At 41.4% G+C, this 16,584-nt stretch overlaps 1 protein-coding gene across 3 annotated transcripts in view; it reads right to left on the bottom strand.

The window, feature by feature from the left end:
- The window catches only part of rbl1 (retinoblastoma-like 1 (p107)), a 47,417-nt gene extending 31,078 nt beyond the window's left edge, over positions 1-16,339 (bottom strand). The window contains exons 1-3 of one of the 3 annotated variants that reach the window (XM_035778486.2): positions 16,009-16,339; positions 2,404-2,537; positions 679-879 (exon numbers count right to left, since the gene is read on the bottom strand). In XM_035778486.2, the coding sequence (XP_035634379.1) occupies positions 679-879; positions 2,404-2,537; positions 16,009-16,167 (494 nt within the window). In that variant the 5' untranslated portion in view covers positions 16,168-16,339. The remainder of the gene's footprint in view (positions 1-678; positions 880-2,403; positions 2,538-16,008) is intronic. The other 2 variants (XM_035778485.2, XM_035778487.2) reach the window with 2 other exon arrangements.
- Between the last annotated feature and the right edge of the window lie 245 nt (positions 16,340-16,584).

Raw genomic sequence — 16,584 nt, 5'->3', positions numbered from 1 at the left:
GAGCGCCCGACAGAAAGACAGACTGCGAGCGAGCGCCCGACAGAAAGACAGACTGCGAGCGAGCGCCCGACAGAAAGACAGACTGCGAGCGAGCGCCCGACAGAAAGACAGACTGCGAGCGAGCGCCCGACAGAAAGACAGACTGCGAGCGAGCGCCCGACAGACTGCGAGCGATCGAGTGCCCGACAGACAGCGAGCGAGCAACACAATGGATGCAGAGGACGTGACAAACTCGAAAAGGGAAATGGTAAAGGGAAAGTCAGATGTTTGGATTAAATTTGAGTCGTGGAAAATACTGAAGATAAGGAAAAATAAGTTAAGGACCGAGGGCTGCGTGCATATTGTGTGTGCCAAACAGGTGCTGTATAGATTACAACAATGTTTCTGACTGTTTGGAACAATGTAAACACGACTAAATAAATTAGAAGTGTACCAGAGAGTCTGTTGTACTACAGCAAACACTAAAAGCAGTCGCATTCATTTATGAATGCAATTTCCCAAAATGGAACAGTTTATTTAAGCTAATTATTTAAGGCTTGCTTTATTTTAGAACTAAAATATAGGGGGGCAGACATACAGAGCGGGCCAGACAAACAGAGAGACAGAGGGAGAGAGAAGGACAGACAGAGGAAAAAAAAGGAAATGGGGCTAGAGAGGGAGCGAGGTGTAGGCCTATACCTGTGTTTTCTGCTTCGAGGCTGTCGTGGGGGCTCCCCTTGAGGATCCTGGAACATGTCCATGAATATGGGCTCAAACTTCCGAAAGATCACAGTTGACACTTCAAAGGTTCTCTCCAGGCGGCCCATGCGATTCCGAAATTCCTGAGATAAGTTGGACATATCCGACCATTTCTTCATCTTGTTGAAGAACTGAATCAAACTGAAACCAATGTATGAAAATAAATTACATTAACTTCCGAGTTATGGAAAGGATCATAGTTCACATAAGTGCCATCAAAGCATACCCTTGATTTACACATTGTTGTGTTAAAGCCTGAATTAAAAATGGATTACATTGGAGGGGGGTTCTCACCCATCTAAACACAAAAACCCATAATGACCCAGTGTAAATATATTTAAAAAAATGTTTGCAAATTTATTGAAAATGAAATATAGAAATATCCCCTTTACATACAGATTCAATACTGGTTAGAATCACCTTTGGCAGTGATTACAGCTGTGAGTCTTTCTAGGTAAGTCCCTAAAAAGCTTTTCACACATGGATTGTACTGTTAGGTTCTAATTTTTCAGAGTAAACAACCTCACAGACACTCGATAGATAAGCTTAACCAAGTTTAATTCTTCCCAAAGGGTCGCAACACCTGTATTCAGACAAAAAAAACAACTTCACACAAACACTAATATTTAACCCTTTCTCCTAGGCTGAGTCTCCTCCTCCACCACAACTGAACAGCCAATGCATCTCTGCTGCTAGACAAAACCTTAGTGATACCAGTTCTTCCTCACGTCATCTAACCTGACCTCTAACCCAAAGTACTCACTCCTCCCCAACTCAAGGCTGTCATGGTTATTGATACCAGACTATCCCTGATGGATAACAATAAAATATCCTGACAATGTAAACGTTATACATTACCCTCTCTCCCTCAGTGACATTGTTAATTTCTAAGATCTCCACCCATCTCCCCTTATCAAATGCCTGCCACATGTACTCGCTTCCCTACACTCAACACATTCCTAGCTTAGTTGCACACACTATATACTTTCCTCCAATAACTCTTAACCTCTGGTGTAGACCCTCTAAACCTAAGCTCTCCATCAGTGACATGACTAAGTATATCTTAATATTCTCAGAACCCAACAGTACAAAATGTGTCCATTATTTTCTAAATTCAAGCCCTTTCAAATTGCTTGTTTATCATCACTAGACAACAATTTAAGTCTTGACATAGATTTAAGCAAATTTAAGTCAAAACTAACTCGGCCAGTCGGGAACATTCATTGTCTGTGGTGAAATCCACGAGCGGTTTCCTTCCTCTCCGTCAACCTGAGTTAGGAAGGATGCCTTTATCTCTGTAGTGATTGGGTGTATTGATACACCATCCAAAGTTTAAAAACCAATAGGTGTCATTATTTGCGAGGCATTGGAAAACCTCCCTGGTCTTTGTGGTTGAATCTGTGTTTGAAATTCCCTGCTCGGCTGTTGTGTGCACGGTACAGAGACATACAAAAAATAGTGCTAAACACTATTATTGCACTGAGTCCATGCAACATATGACTTGTTAAGCAAATGTTGATTCCTGAACTTATTTTGGCTTGCCATAACAAAAATGGGTTGACTCAATACATGTTTTATTAGTTTGTAAAAAGTAAAAGGTGTGAATACTTTCTGAAGGCACTGTAAATTGTGGTAGGTTTGGGGACCAGGCTTCTTATCACTGACCTCAGTTTTGACGTCCTGAGTATTCGAGTCAGGGACACACAGTTGCCTTCCATCACCCCCTTACCCACAGTGGGTGTGGAGCCCTTTCTGCAGGCTGCATAGAGAGAGCAGGCTAGCCAATGAACTACTTCCCCCTGAAAGAAAGACAAGTCAGAAGTGTATGGAAAATGACAGTAAGTCACAGTGCTTTATGCTATACCGTATATCGGGGTAGACGGTATGATTTTCAATACAGTAAAAAAGTATGAACACACACAAATTTGGAGGGTTGGGGGCAACCCCAGCCAGAAGTGTCTGCAGGGGTGCGTGCTACACCACTACTTATAACTATTTGAATCCTTCTACAATTTCAGCAGCCCCTCACCTGAAGGGCCCCCGGGACCAGTTTTTTAAAAAAGTGGAGTATAATATGGATCGAATCCCGGGACGCCGATGATGTGGATGTCAATTAACTTCTTATGGCTGCCATCCCGTTAATGGGATAATTGCATGTTACTAAAAAGATTTATATTCATGAAATCACAAGTGCAATATAGCAAAACACATCTTAGTCTATTGTTAATCCACCTGTAGTGTCAGATTTAGAAAATATGCTTTACAGCTAAAGCAATCCAAGCATTTGTGTAAGTTTATCGATCGCTCGACCAAACATTATGTACACCTAGCATCAAGTAGCTTGGTCACGAAAATCAGAAAAGCAATCAAATTCATCGTTTACCTTTGATCTTCAGATGTTTTCACTCACGAGACTCCCAGTTACACAATAAATGTTCCTTTGGTTCCATAAAGATTATTTTTATATTGGGGATGTTATTCGAAAACATAATGTAAACTTTCACTGCTATGCGGATGACACACAGCTGTACATTTCAATGAAACATGGTGAAGCCCCAAAATTGCCCTCGCTAGAAGCATGTGTTTCAGACATAAGGAAGTGGATGGCTGCAAACTTTCTACTATTAAACTCGGACAAAACAGAGATGCTTGTTCTAGGTCCCAAGAAACAAAGAGATCTTCTGTTGAATCTGACAATTAATCTTAATGGTTGTACAGTCGTCTCAAAAAAAACTGTGAAGGACCTCGGCGTTACTCTGGACCCTGATCTCTCTTTTGAAGAACATATCAAGACCATTTCGAGGACAGCTTTTTTCCATCTACGTAACATTGCAAAAATCCGAAACTTTCTGTCCAAAAATGATGCAGAAAAATTAATCCATGCTTTTGTCACTTCTAGGTTAGACTACTGCAATGCTCTATTTTCCGGCTACCCGGATAAAGCACTAAATAAACTTCAGTTAGTGCTAAATACGGCTGCTAGAATCCTGACTAGAACCAAAAAATTTGATCATATTACTCCAGTGCTAGCCTCTCTACACTGGCTTCCTGTCAAAGCAAGGGCTGATTTCAAGGTTTTACTGCTAACCTACAAAGCATTACATGGGCTTGCTCCTACCTACCTCTCTGATTTGGTCCTGCCGTACATACCTACACGTACGCTACGGTCACAAGACGCAGGCCTCCTAATTGTCCCTAGAATTTCTAAGCAAACAGCTGGAGGCAGGGCTTTCTCCTATAGAGCTCCATTTTTATGGAACGGTCTGCCTACCCATGTCAGAGACGCAAACTCGGTCTCAACCTTTAAGTCTTTACTGAAGACTCATCTCTTCAGTGGGTCATATGATTGAGTGTAGTCTGGCCCAGGAGTGGGAAGGTGAACGGAAAGGCTCTGGAGCAACGAACCGCCCTTGCTGTCTCTGCCTGGCCGGTTCCCCTCTTTCCACTGGGATTCTCTGCCTCTAACCCTGTTACGGGGCTGAGTCACTGGCTTGCTGGGGCTCTCTCGTGCCGTCCCTGGGGGGTGCGTCACCTGGGTGGGTTGATTCACTGTTGTGGTCGGCCTGTCTGGGTTGCCCCCCTTGGGTTGTACCGTGGCGGAGATCTTTGTGGGCTATACTCGGCCTTGTCTCAGGATGGTGAGTTGGTGGTTGAAGATATCCCTCTAGTGGTGTGGGGGCTGTGCTTTGGCAAAGTGGGTGGGGTTATATCCTTCCTGTTTGGCCCTGTCCGGGGTGTCCTCGGATGGGGCCACAGTGTCTCCTGACCCCTCCTGTCTCAGCCTCCAGTATTTATGCTGCAGTAGTTTATGTGTCGGGGGCTAGGGTCAGTTTGTTATATCTGGAGTACTTCTCCTGTCCTATTCGGTGTCCTGTGTGAATCTAAGTGTGCGTTCTCTAATTCTCTCCTTCTCTCTTTCTTTCTCTCTCTCGGAGGACCTGAGCCCTAGGACCATGCCCCAGGACTACCTGACATGATGACTCCTTGCTGTCCCCAGTCCACCTGGCCATGCTGCTGCTCCAGTTTCAACTGGCCTGGGCCCTAGGACCATGTCCCAGGACTACCTGACATGAGGACTCCTTGCTGTCCCCAGTCCACCTGGCCATGCTCCTGCTCCAGTTTCAACTGTTCTGCCTTACTATTATTCAACCATGCTGGGTCATTTATGAACATTTGAACATCTTGGCCACGTTCTGTTATAATCTCCACCCGGCACAGCCAAAAGAGGACTGGCCACCCCACATATGCTCTCTCTAATTCTCTCTTTCTTTCTCTCTCTCTCGGAGGACCTGAACCCTAGGACAGTGCCCCAGGACTACCTGACATGATGGCTCCTTGCTGTCCCCATTCCACCTGACTGCTGCTGCTCCAGTTTCAACTGTTCTGCCTTATTATTATTCGACCATGCTGGTCATTTATGAACATTTGAACATCTTGGTCATGTTCTGTTATAATCTCTACCCGGCACAGCCAGAAGAGGACTGGCCACCCCACATAGCCCGGTTCCTCTCTAGGTTTCTTCCTAGGTTTTGGCCTTTCTAGGGAGTTTTTCCTAGCCACCGTGCTTTTACACCTGCATTGTTTGCTGTTTGGGGTTTTAGGCTGGGTTTCTGTACAGCACTTTGAGATATCAGCTGATGTACGAAGGGCTATATAAATAAATTTGATTTGATTTGATTTGGAACATGGAGTTTTCAAAATAGAAGCCACTTCCTGGTTTGATTTTCCTCAGGGTTTCACCTGCAATATCAGTTATGTTATACTCACAGACAATATTTTGACAGTTTTGGAAACTTGAGTATTTTCTATAATACTAATAATAATATGCATATATTAACAACTGAGACTGAGGAGCAGGTTGTTTAGTTTGGGCAACTTATTCATCCAAGCTACTCAATACTGCCCCCCAGCCATGAGAGGGGAGGTATTGAGTAGCTTGGGTGAATAAGGTGCCCAGAGTAAACTGCCTGCTACCCAGGCAAAGAAGCTAAGATATGCATATTAATTTGGGTAGAAAACACTCTCAAGTTTCTAAAACTGATTGAATGTCGTCTGTGAGTATAACTAAACTCATATGGCAGGCAAAAATCAGAGAAAAAATCCAACCAGGAAGTGGGAAATCTGAGGTTGTAGTTTTAACTCTTTTCCTATCCAAGATGGTGTAAATTTGGTCCGATTGCACTTCCTAAGGCTTCCACTAGATGTCAAGAGTCTTTAGAACCTTGTGTCAGGCTTCTACTGTGAAGGGGGAGCGAATGTGAGCCGTTTCAACCAGGTGTCTGGCAGAAGGCCATGAGCTGGTCACGCGGGTGGCCGGGAGAGCGACCTGCTTTCCATTGCATTTCTAAAGACAAAGGAATTGTCCGGTTGGAACATTATTGAAGATTTATGCTAAAAACATCATAAAGATTGATTCTATACATCGTGTGACATGTTTCTACGAACTGTAACGGAACTTTTGACTTTGTCTGGACCAAGTGCTCACGCCTCATGAATTTGGATTTGTGAACTAAACGCACCAACAAAAAGGAAGTATTTGGACATAAATGGGGGACTTTATCGAACAAATCAAACATTTATTGTGGAACTGGGATTCCTGGGACTGCATTCTGATGATCAGAGGTAAGTGAATATTTACAATGCTATTTCTGACTTCTATTGACTCCACAACATGGCAACATGGGTATCTGTATGGCTTGTTTTTTTGTCTGAGCGCTGTACTCAGATTATTGCATGGTGCGCTTTCGCCGTAAAGCTTTTTTGAAATCTGACACAGAGATTGCATTAAGGAGAAGTATAGCTATAATTCCATGCATAACAGTTGTATCTTTTATCAATGTTTATTATGAGTATTATTATTTATGAGTATTTCTGTAAATTTATGTGGCTCTCTGCAAAATCACCGGATGTTTTGGAAGCAAAACATTACTGAACATAACGCACCAATGTAAACAGATTTTTGGATATAAATATGAACTTTATCGAACAAAACATACATGTATTGTGTAACATGAAGGCCTATGAGTGTCATCTGATGAAGATCAAAGGTTAGTGATTAATTTTATCTCTATTTCTGCTTTTTGTGACTCCTCTCTTTGGCTGGAAAAATGGCTGTGTTTTTCTGTGACTAGGTGCTGACCTAACAAGTTACAAGTATTATACACCATTTTAAAGAGTACGTTTGAGGAATTTTAATTATGAGATTTCTGTTGTTTGAATTGGGCGCCCTGCACTGTCACTGGATGTTGTCATATCGATCCCGTTAATGGGATTTCAGCCGTAAGAAGTTAAGGCAGCCCACCACACCTCTCTGATTCAGAGAGTTTGAGTTATATGTGGTAAACACATTTTATTTGAATGCATGCAGTTGTACAACTGACTAGGTATCCCCCTTTCCCTAATAGCATTGATGCCAAATCGAATGTTTCAAATACTTCTGCTATATAATTATTTGATACCCTAAGGGGTCCAAAATCAAATAGAAAAATGATCCTTGGTATGACCATCTTATTTTATCTTTTTAGCTTAGTAGAACCCCCCGATGTGCAAAAGGAATATCAAAGCTGACGTGCATACCTATATAACGTAGGTAGACAATGTAATGACGCCACAGCATTCCTAACCTAGCCCACTATGTCTGCTGTGTGGATTAAGCAGTCAACAAGTCGAGCAGTCATTTGAAAGACTTTCAGCGAGACAACTCAAAAAGGCCAAATCCATTAACGCCAAGACAATGGGACTCATCAACCCTTCTTTGTCGTGGATGATGTTGGCTTTCGCCGACTGGTTGAGCACCTCGAGCCCCGGTACACACTACCAGGTAGGTACTATTTTTCCGACGTTGCCCTACCGGAGTTACACAGTATTGTTGAAAACGCACATCAATGAGTTACCTGCAATGGCCACCCCTCATAAGCCTGGTTCCTCTAAGTTTCTTCCTAGGTTTTGGCCTTTCTAGGGAGTTTTTCCTAGCCACCATGCTTCTACACCTGCATTACTTGCTGTTTGGGGTTTTAGGCTGGGTGTCTGTACAGCACTTTGAGATATCAGCTGATGTACGAAGGGCTATATAAATACATTTGATTTGATTTTGATTTGATATGGGCGACGCTGCTATTAGCTTCACGACTGACATTTGGATCAGCAATGTCAGCCTCATGAGCATGCTGAGTCTGACAGCACAGTGGGTCGACGTGGATTTAGTACGGAGGAAAGCCATATTGCATGCTCAAGAATGTGCTGGTTCTCATACCGCTGCTGCCATTTCAATGGCATTTGAGAACAAGTTTGAAACATGAACACACTCCTAGCTCCATTCAAACAACTGACTTGTGAAATAAGCTCATCAACTGTGTCATGACTGGCCTGTTGGTATCAGGTTACAATGGATCACAGCTCTACAGAGATCTTTCCCTCCCGCAGAGGGGTAGAGGTATAGAGGGATTGACGAGGGGGGGTTATGACCTCACGCCCATCGTAAAGTATAAGGCAGCAGCCCAACCCTAGGCTCCAATGTGAGGGACTGGAATGTGTGTGCCTTAGGAAGAGTTTACAGCCCGGAAATACAGGTCAAATAAATGGACTTTGGGACATTATATTTCATCAGACAAAATGGTGGTAACAATGGTAGATGGAATATGAAAATGAATGTTGATTTTGTTATGTTATTAATAGTTGTAACTTGAGTTTTCAATGTATATGTGCTGTTTACATACTTTGTTGTGTAGAGAATATCCAGATGAAAGAGAATGTTTTGGTGACGATAAGACTGATTTTAGTTGTCTAAATGAGATCCTACTAAATCCTAATACCTTGAAACGAGATACGCCCCAGGGAACCCAGAGACCATGTCAAAGACGGAAATGCCCCTTGTGACCCGAGGGCATAAAACATGCGAGTTAAGAATTTACACGCAGACTAAGTTGACCACGCGCTGCAGCAGAGGTTTACAACTTGTCGTGACCCCGAAATGCAACACGAGGTTGAAGACAAAAGAACATCTCTGAACATTCAAGTTAATGGTGGAGTAGCTATTCTATATAAGAAGCACTGTATCTAAGAAGGTGAATTCAAGAAGGACCAACCGTTTATTCTCTTCAAATCATTGGTAGTCTACACTGCCCTCCTACCCAAGCTGGGAGCACCGACATGGCTGATTAGCCTCCTAAGAGGACTACCCTCACAGAACAGGTGCAAGGAAACCGACAACCAAGAGAAAGTACATCGATTCTCCACACGATGTCTGAGACTTACACCCAGTAACGAAAGAAAAGGGCGTCAGCCAAACCTATCCCACTAAGCGGAACTCATTCCACGAAGAGATACCCAATCGAGACCTTCAACACAAATACATCCATTATAATTCTGACCCATAAGAGCAGCAGTTCGGGGCAAGGTGTTAGGGTTGAACTAAGCATGGTTTACAAATGTATCCCAAGTGTGCTTTTCTCTCGTGCACTCGCTCTTTAAATCTCCATCTTGTGCAACACGTGTCATATTGTGCTGGTCTTCTAGGGACCTGTTGCCATTGTACTAAGTTCTAATCAATAGCCTAGACTGTGTGTTCGTGTATCTTATGTTATCATTTAGCTTGTTAGTAAATAAATACTCAATTTGTGTGGTACAGAACGATTTAATGAGACCCGGGTTTGTGCAGATTTACAAATTATGCAACTTTCATAATGTGGCTGATGAAATTAATTAAGTGACTGCTTTGAAAACGATATACGAGTTAATCAAAAATCGTCAACTCATTAAACAAACTATTCCTGTGGTGCCCCAGGTTACGGAGTTAATGGTTAATGGATTAATTTGATCACATAATTATAAACTTAGTTATAAACTTAGTTTATAGTTATATCTGCAGCAGACCCTCTGTCAAGGCATTGAAACGCCTGCTGAACAAAAATGCCAACACAGACCGTCGGGTTAACTTGGAAATGTACTCCAGCAGATGCTGTGAACAGGCGATTTGGTGGCTCTTTCTGAGCCTCTACTGTGTCGCCACCATACTCGATGCAAGGACCACTACTTCCATGCAGTCACGAAACAGGGTGTGCGTGAAATGTTACACGGCTGGACAAGATGGAAACGGACACAGTGACACTGCGCACGGCAGAAGAGAGTTCACGGACAGACAAAGCTGAAAACTTCACTGCTTGACAAGCATGATGAATTCCTAGTTGAGAATGAAACTGAACAGCAAACAGCACAGCAAGTCCTGGGGCGGCAGGTAGCCTAGCGGTTAGAGCATAGACTAGTAACTGAAAGGTTGCAAGACCGAATCCCAGAGCTGACACGGTAAAAATGTATTTTTTTTAAAGGTCCAAAAAAATTAAAATACATTTAAAAAACACTGTTCCTAGGCCGTCATTGAATATAAGAACTTGTTCTTAAATGACTTGCCTAGTTAAATAAAGGTAAAATACATTTAAAAAGTGAAAGAAAAAAGGTTTCGATGATGGGGACATACGTAAATGCCAACAAAATAACTTTTTGGTCAGAGTGTGTGTGTCTCAAATATTTATGCCACCACCTTTCAAAAAGTTATTGTCATGTCCCTCGTTAATGCATAAAGTCAGTTATTTAGAAACAAAAAAACAAAATCAGAACAGGTGTTAATTCAGAACAGGCGATTTACCTGTGTGTGGTGAACATTAGCAGCAACAATTGAAATCGGCAGTTAGTGCCTTCAAAATAAAATACCCTAATTGAGTGAGGCAAAAGGGATAGTAAGTGAAATCATGGCATATATTTGGACTAGATAATGCTAAATAAGGTTGGAATGCTAAATAAATTCAACAAAACACAAATATTGGTTAATTGGATAAAAAACATGTAAAAATCTGTTAATCCCACAGTGGATGTATTAAGGCGTCCGTATGCTTCCCATTCGAAACAGTTTGTGCTTATATTATGATGACACTGTGACCTTTGTTTCATCTTCAGCAATATTTTGAGCTGTTCATGCAAATCGATGTCTACAGCTCTTTAAAAAAATATATTATTATTTATTTTTTTAAATAATCGGTGATTGGTCAACAGCAGGGATTTTTCAATTAAGTATTTGTTGTCATTCAACGAGTGGCGAATCATTTCCACACAATTTTTTTTACTTGAGAAATACTGCTCCAAACATCTTTCACTAAACAAAAATGTACAGTTAAAGTCGGAAGTTTACATACACTTTAGGCAAATACATTTCAACTCTGTTTCACAGTTGCTGGCATTTAATCCAAGTAAAAATTCCCTGTCTTCGGTCAGTTAGGATCACCACTTTACTTGAAGAATGGAAAATGTCAGAATAATGGTAGAGAATTATTTCAGCTTTAATTTCTTTCATCACATTCCCAGTGGGCCAGAAGTTTACATGCACTCAATTAGTATTTGGTAGCATTGCCTTTAAATTGTTTAACTTGGGTCAAATGTTTCAGGTAGCCTTCCACAAGCTTCCCGCAATAAGTTGGGTGCATTTTGGCATTCCTGCTGACCGAGCTGGTGTAACTGAGTCAGGTTTGTAGGCCTCCTTTCTTGCACACGCTTTTTCAGTTCTGCCCACAAATTCTCTATAGGGTTGAGATCAAGGCTTTGTGAAGGCCACTCCAATACTGTGACTTTGTTGTCCTTAAGCCATTTTGCCACAACTTTGGTTGTGTATGCTTGGGGTCATGGAAGTATGCTTGGGGTCATTGTACATTTGGAAGACCCATTTGCGACCAAGCTTTAACTTCCTGACTGATGTCTTGAGATGTTGCTTCAATATGTCAACAATTGTCCTGCCTCATGGAGCCATCTATTTTGTGAAGTGCACCAGGTCCTCCTGCAGAAAAGCACCCCCACAACAATGATGCTGCCACCCCCGAGCTTCACGGTTGGGATGGTGTTCTTTGGCTGGCAAGCCCCCCCAAACATAACGATGGTCATTATGGCCTAGCCATGCCATTTAACAGTTATCACTGGCCCTTGCTCAGCCTTATTCACCAAGAGCCCAGCGCCAAGCCTTCTTGCTAGCAAAGTCACTGATCAAGTCCTTGAAGTCCAGCTTTCTAGCAGACTGATTTTCAATGAACAGCATGGCAAGACTGCAAAGCCTGTCCTGGGACATAGCAGACCTCAAATAGTTTATCAGTTTTAGCTTACTGAAAGCTCTCTCGCCACCAGCAACAGTCACAGGAGACAAAGAGGGGACAAGTTAGTGGGGAAAGTGACAGCATATACAGTGTGTAGGTGTCTTACTTCATTTTGAAACTCAGGTGTAAGATCTCTGGAATACTTACTGATCAGTGGATGGCACACAGAAGGGCCTTTATCCTCACTAACCTGCCCAACTTTCAGAACAGCAGAAAATTATTCAATTTTTTTTTGCAGTGGTGTGGAATCTAGTGTCCAAGTCACTTATGTTGTCCATTAGTTTTTTTAAAACTGTTCCAAAACACAGTTGCTGCACTGTCTCCTCCTGAGAGGTCTCATCATGGAATCTCTTCCCTTTCCTCTGGCGGCTGTGTTCCTTGCTAAATTGAGGTGCAACATCCATTTGCGTAGAAATCAGTGTTTCCTCAGACAGGAGAGACTCCCATCCGTCTAAGAGCCTGCATATCTTCCTTTAAGGCTCCGTCCGATATTGGCTACCTCTGTCTCAAGTGAGATTTTTCCTGACTAGAGAATCACATTCCTGTCCACTCAATACAATGCAGTACATGCAATTACACCAACTGACATATCATTCAACACAATGGCACCAGGCAGGGGCAACTGATTTAGTATGAATAGCTTGTTAAAATTTTGCTTGCATTGATTAAATGTCGGCTAAGAGGAGCGAAACGTGCACAGAATTTTTTTGTGTTTTGTGAAGATATTAAGTAACTAGTGTTAGGGGAGCAAATTATCCCATTTCACTATAGACTAAGCTAACAGGTCAATTTCCACCACTCACGGACTACAACACACCTTCCTTTGTGAAAAATTGGGTGACATACTGTCGCCCTTTCTTTTCTCTCTCCTGTCTGTTTTTTGGAAGCCAGACTTTTCTTTAGGAAGCTGAGACATGATGCTCCGCCTCACTCACAATTTACTGCTAGCAAGTAGCGTTCGCACCTGGTTTGGGGGCAGGACAGAACCATTTCATGTAAATAGAGGGAGGGGGGCCTATAGAGGCTGGATGTTCCCTGGATGTTCACTTTTTGTGAAAAACAAGCTAAAGGAAATCGTAAGTTTTATTAGTATACTGTAAATAAAATATATTAATGATATGTTAATAATTTAATATTGAAAACATGTTGCCTAATGTTCTAAAAATGTCTCGGGCACGTCAGTCACAGGCCCTTAGGATGATTCTAACTCCCCGCCCCCCTATACGGCACCCATGCTCCCTGATTAGAACAATATGATATGGCATTATTACTATTTAAGTTACTGAAAATGTATCACCTCAGAGTATTGTTTGTTTTTTTTTGAGATATTGTCTCGGCTTATATGGTCAGGTCTTTTATCTAGAAGAACGTGACATGTGTGTAATTTTTTTATTTATTTATTTTATTTAAATATTTTAATTTCACGGCAAGATATGAATTGCCAGAATGTTTTTCAAATTATGTATTTTAATAAAACACATTTTGTAAATATCCCAAATGCTTGCTTTTTAAAGGTTACATTTAAAAATCAAACAAATTGTGTAATGGGCACTTTTTTTAAATGGAAATAGAACAGATGCTCAATTAAGTTCTGGGTTGAAGGAAGAGAACGATCTCAGTTAAATTAAAATCATTTCAACAAGTGTTTGCAATTCTGTGAATTGCAGTATGTCAAAATATAAAATGAAAACACTAGTTCAACAACTTCTTAAAGAATCTTCTAAGAGTCTGCTGACTTCCACAGGCTTCAAGCTTCCTTAGAAGAGGCATTATTCGAAGAATGAAGCAGGTGATAATTATGGGCTTTGCTACACAGAAAGCAGCAGTTGACTACTCCACTGTCAACACTGATTAAAATCATTAGACTACCTATTGTTCCTGCAGTGAGGAAGATACACATTGGTAATCAAATGTTTCATAATTTGCAGATAATCACCAAAAGGAATACCCGTAAGCAAATTAGGGAGCCAAATTAACTTACCGATACGATTCGGTAGGCTACTGACGAGTCACTCAATTTAATGTCAATGTCTGGCAAGTCCTGATGAACATCCTATCGAAAATACAAATGAGATCTTTAGCTTACTTGTCCTGATGCGATACCATGGACATAACTACGTTGTGAGATTTACGAAGGGCAAGGATGTGAGGTTGATTTTATTCAGTCAGTTCAACACCAGCATATAAACTAGTTATGCTTGCTGTTCGTCAATCAACGTACAGTAAGTAAGCATATGCTCCAGCACTTAGCGGCTGTATATGAAAAACGCAATAGGAAATAAATTAATGTGCCAGAAAATAGTAGAAGAGGATTTCAACTCAACACTCACTTCGTGACTGACAGACGCCGGTCCTTTCAATAGGTCGCTAGATTTTGCATTTTGTTCATTCGAGCGGGAAGGCGTGGCAGACTTTTTAACTGACTTGCGAATTGAACGGACTGTTTTTGCAATGGTCTACAGTAGTCTGAACAGCACCCTCTAGGGTAGCACCATGGTGTGCAGTGCCTTCAGAAAGTATTTATACCTCTTGACTTATTCCACATGTTGTGTTACAGCCTGAACTAAACATTAATTGATTTTTATTTATTTTTTTAAACATACACAAACAATACTCCATGACAGTGAAAACATGGTTAGAAATTTATACATTTATCAAAAATGAAATACATAATCTAATTGACACAAGTATTCTGTTGTAAAGCAGATAAGCCTGGTATTTCGCCTATGCTTGGCTCTATTAAAAAAAACTATATATACAGTGCCTTGCGAAAGTATTCGGCCCCCTTGAACTTTGCGATCTTTTGCCACATTTCAGGCTTCAAACATAAAGATATAAAACTATTTTTTTGTGAAGAATCAACAACAAGTGGGACACAATCATGAAGTGGAACGACATTTATTGGACATTTCAAACTTTTTGAACAAATCAAAAACTAAAAAAATTGGACGTGCAAAATTATTCTCCTGGTAGCGCCTCCATGCTCTGGACACTACGCTGACAGACACAGCAAACCTTCTTGCCATATCCCGCATTGATGTGCCATCCTGGATGAGCTGCACTACCTGAGCCACTTGTGTGGGTTGTAGACTCAGTCTCATGCTACCACACTAGAGTGAAAGCACCACAAGCATTCAAAAGTGACCAAAACATCAGCCAGGAAGCATAGGAACTGAGAAGTGGTCTGTGGCCCCCACCTGCAGAACCACTCGTTTATTGGGGGGGTCTTGCTAAATGCCTATAATTTCAACCTGTTGTCTATTTCATTTGCACAACAGCATGTGAAATGTAGTGTCAATCAGTGTTGCTTCCTAAGTGGACAGTTCGATTTCACAGAAGTGTGATTGACTTGGAGTTACATTGTGTTGTTTAAGTGTTCCCTTTATTTTTTTTAGCAGTGTATATTACAGAAACGCTACAGACTGACTAACTTTTCTTTGTCTTCTCTATAGTGTTTCTGTAGTATAGTTTTCACTATCCCAGCGTGCCCGTTAGACCAAATACATGAAACCGGAATTGTCCGCATTTTATTATTTCATAGATAATAACATTGGATATTTTAATGATATATTGACCGCCGAACTGGAAATGTCCCCGGTTTTAATGTCAGAAAACTGGTCACATTGAGTTACAATGAGTTCATTAAAAAAATCGTCCTCCATAATCTTTAACGGAACTGACCGCGACTGGTGTGTTCCCAAATTAGTTGACTTAGTTAGTTAACTAGATAGACAACCTAAAGTCTAGCATTGTGACCGATGTCGCAAATTACCAGTTCCCTGTCTTGGCAAGCGGGCTGGTTGATGGAAAAGTGTTATTTACTATGTTCAGCTAACGTTAACTAGCTAATTGCTATATGCGCTAAACAACTAACTTTCAAAACAAACAACGTTAGTAAACATTGCCAACACAACTAACGTTACCAAATATGAATAGGGGATAATAGCTTAACATTTACGTTACGCTGAACACACGCGACAGGAGAGTTAAGACTGTCCATGTCCGGCCGCATTGTTGATCCCAAAATATCTGCTCCCAACGTCCTAAACAAAGTACCGCTAAGAGACTACGACTATCTAAAACCATCAACTACCTAGTTTAATAATATAGCTAGCTACTGTTAGTTAGCTGGCTAGTTTACCTCCAGTGTGTATGTATTCCAAATCGACTTGAAGTTTTGCATGGCTTCAGATGCCGTCTGTTCGTCCATATTCAGCTCCTGACAAAGCATTTCCAAGCTCTTTCGGACGGAGCTCTCGTCCGTCCGCCCGGAGTCGGAATCTGACTCGTCTCCCCGCATTTGTAAATCTAAGTTACAGTGGCAGAGAAATTAAAAAATATAGCTATCTATGTCAACAAAGCAGTCCAGAGACACCACAAACAGACCACCGGTCATTGAATTCCCACAATGCACTGTGGCGCAATTGGCGCGAAAACGCATCCTTTCCGACCAATGAGTAAAGGCCCCAAAGGGCAAACAAAGGAACGTAAACAGGGATTGCTTTTCAAAATCAAAGTGTGCAGTCCAAACACAAAAAAGACACACCCTATCCCCTCAGCCCTTTTATTTTTTAAATATTTTTTTATCAACAACAAATCAATACAGGAAGTACATGTGGGAACACACTTGTAAATATAGTTAATGTACAAAGGATAATTGGGCTAGGGGGTATAATATCACATTACAAGGACCTTATTAAGGGACATACATACACTT

The sequence above is a fragment of the Oncorhynchus keta genome, chromosome 10, assembly GCF_023373465.1.
Source record: "Oncorhynchus keta strain PuntledgeMale-10-30-2019 chromosome 10, Oket_V2, whole genome shotgun sequence".
NCBI classification, from domain to species: Eukaryota; Metazoa; Chordata; class Actinopteri; order Salmoniformes; family Salmonidae; genus Oncorhynchus; species Oncorhynchus keta.
The sequence above is the reverse complement of the archived record's forward strand: the minus strand, read 5'-3'. Positions and strand labels throughout refer to the sequence as shown.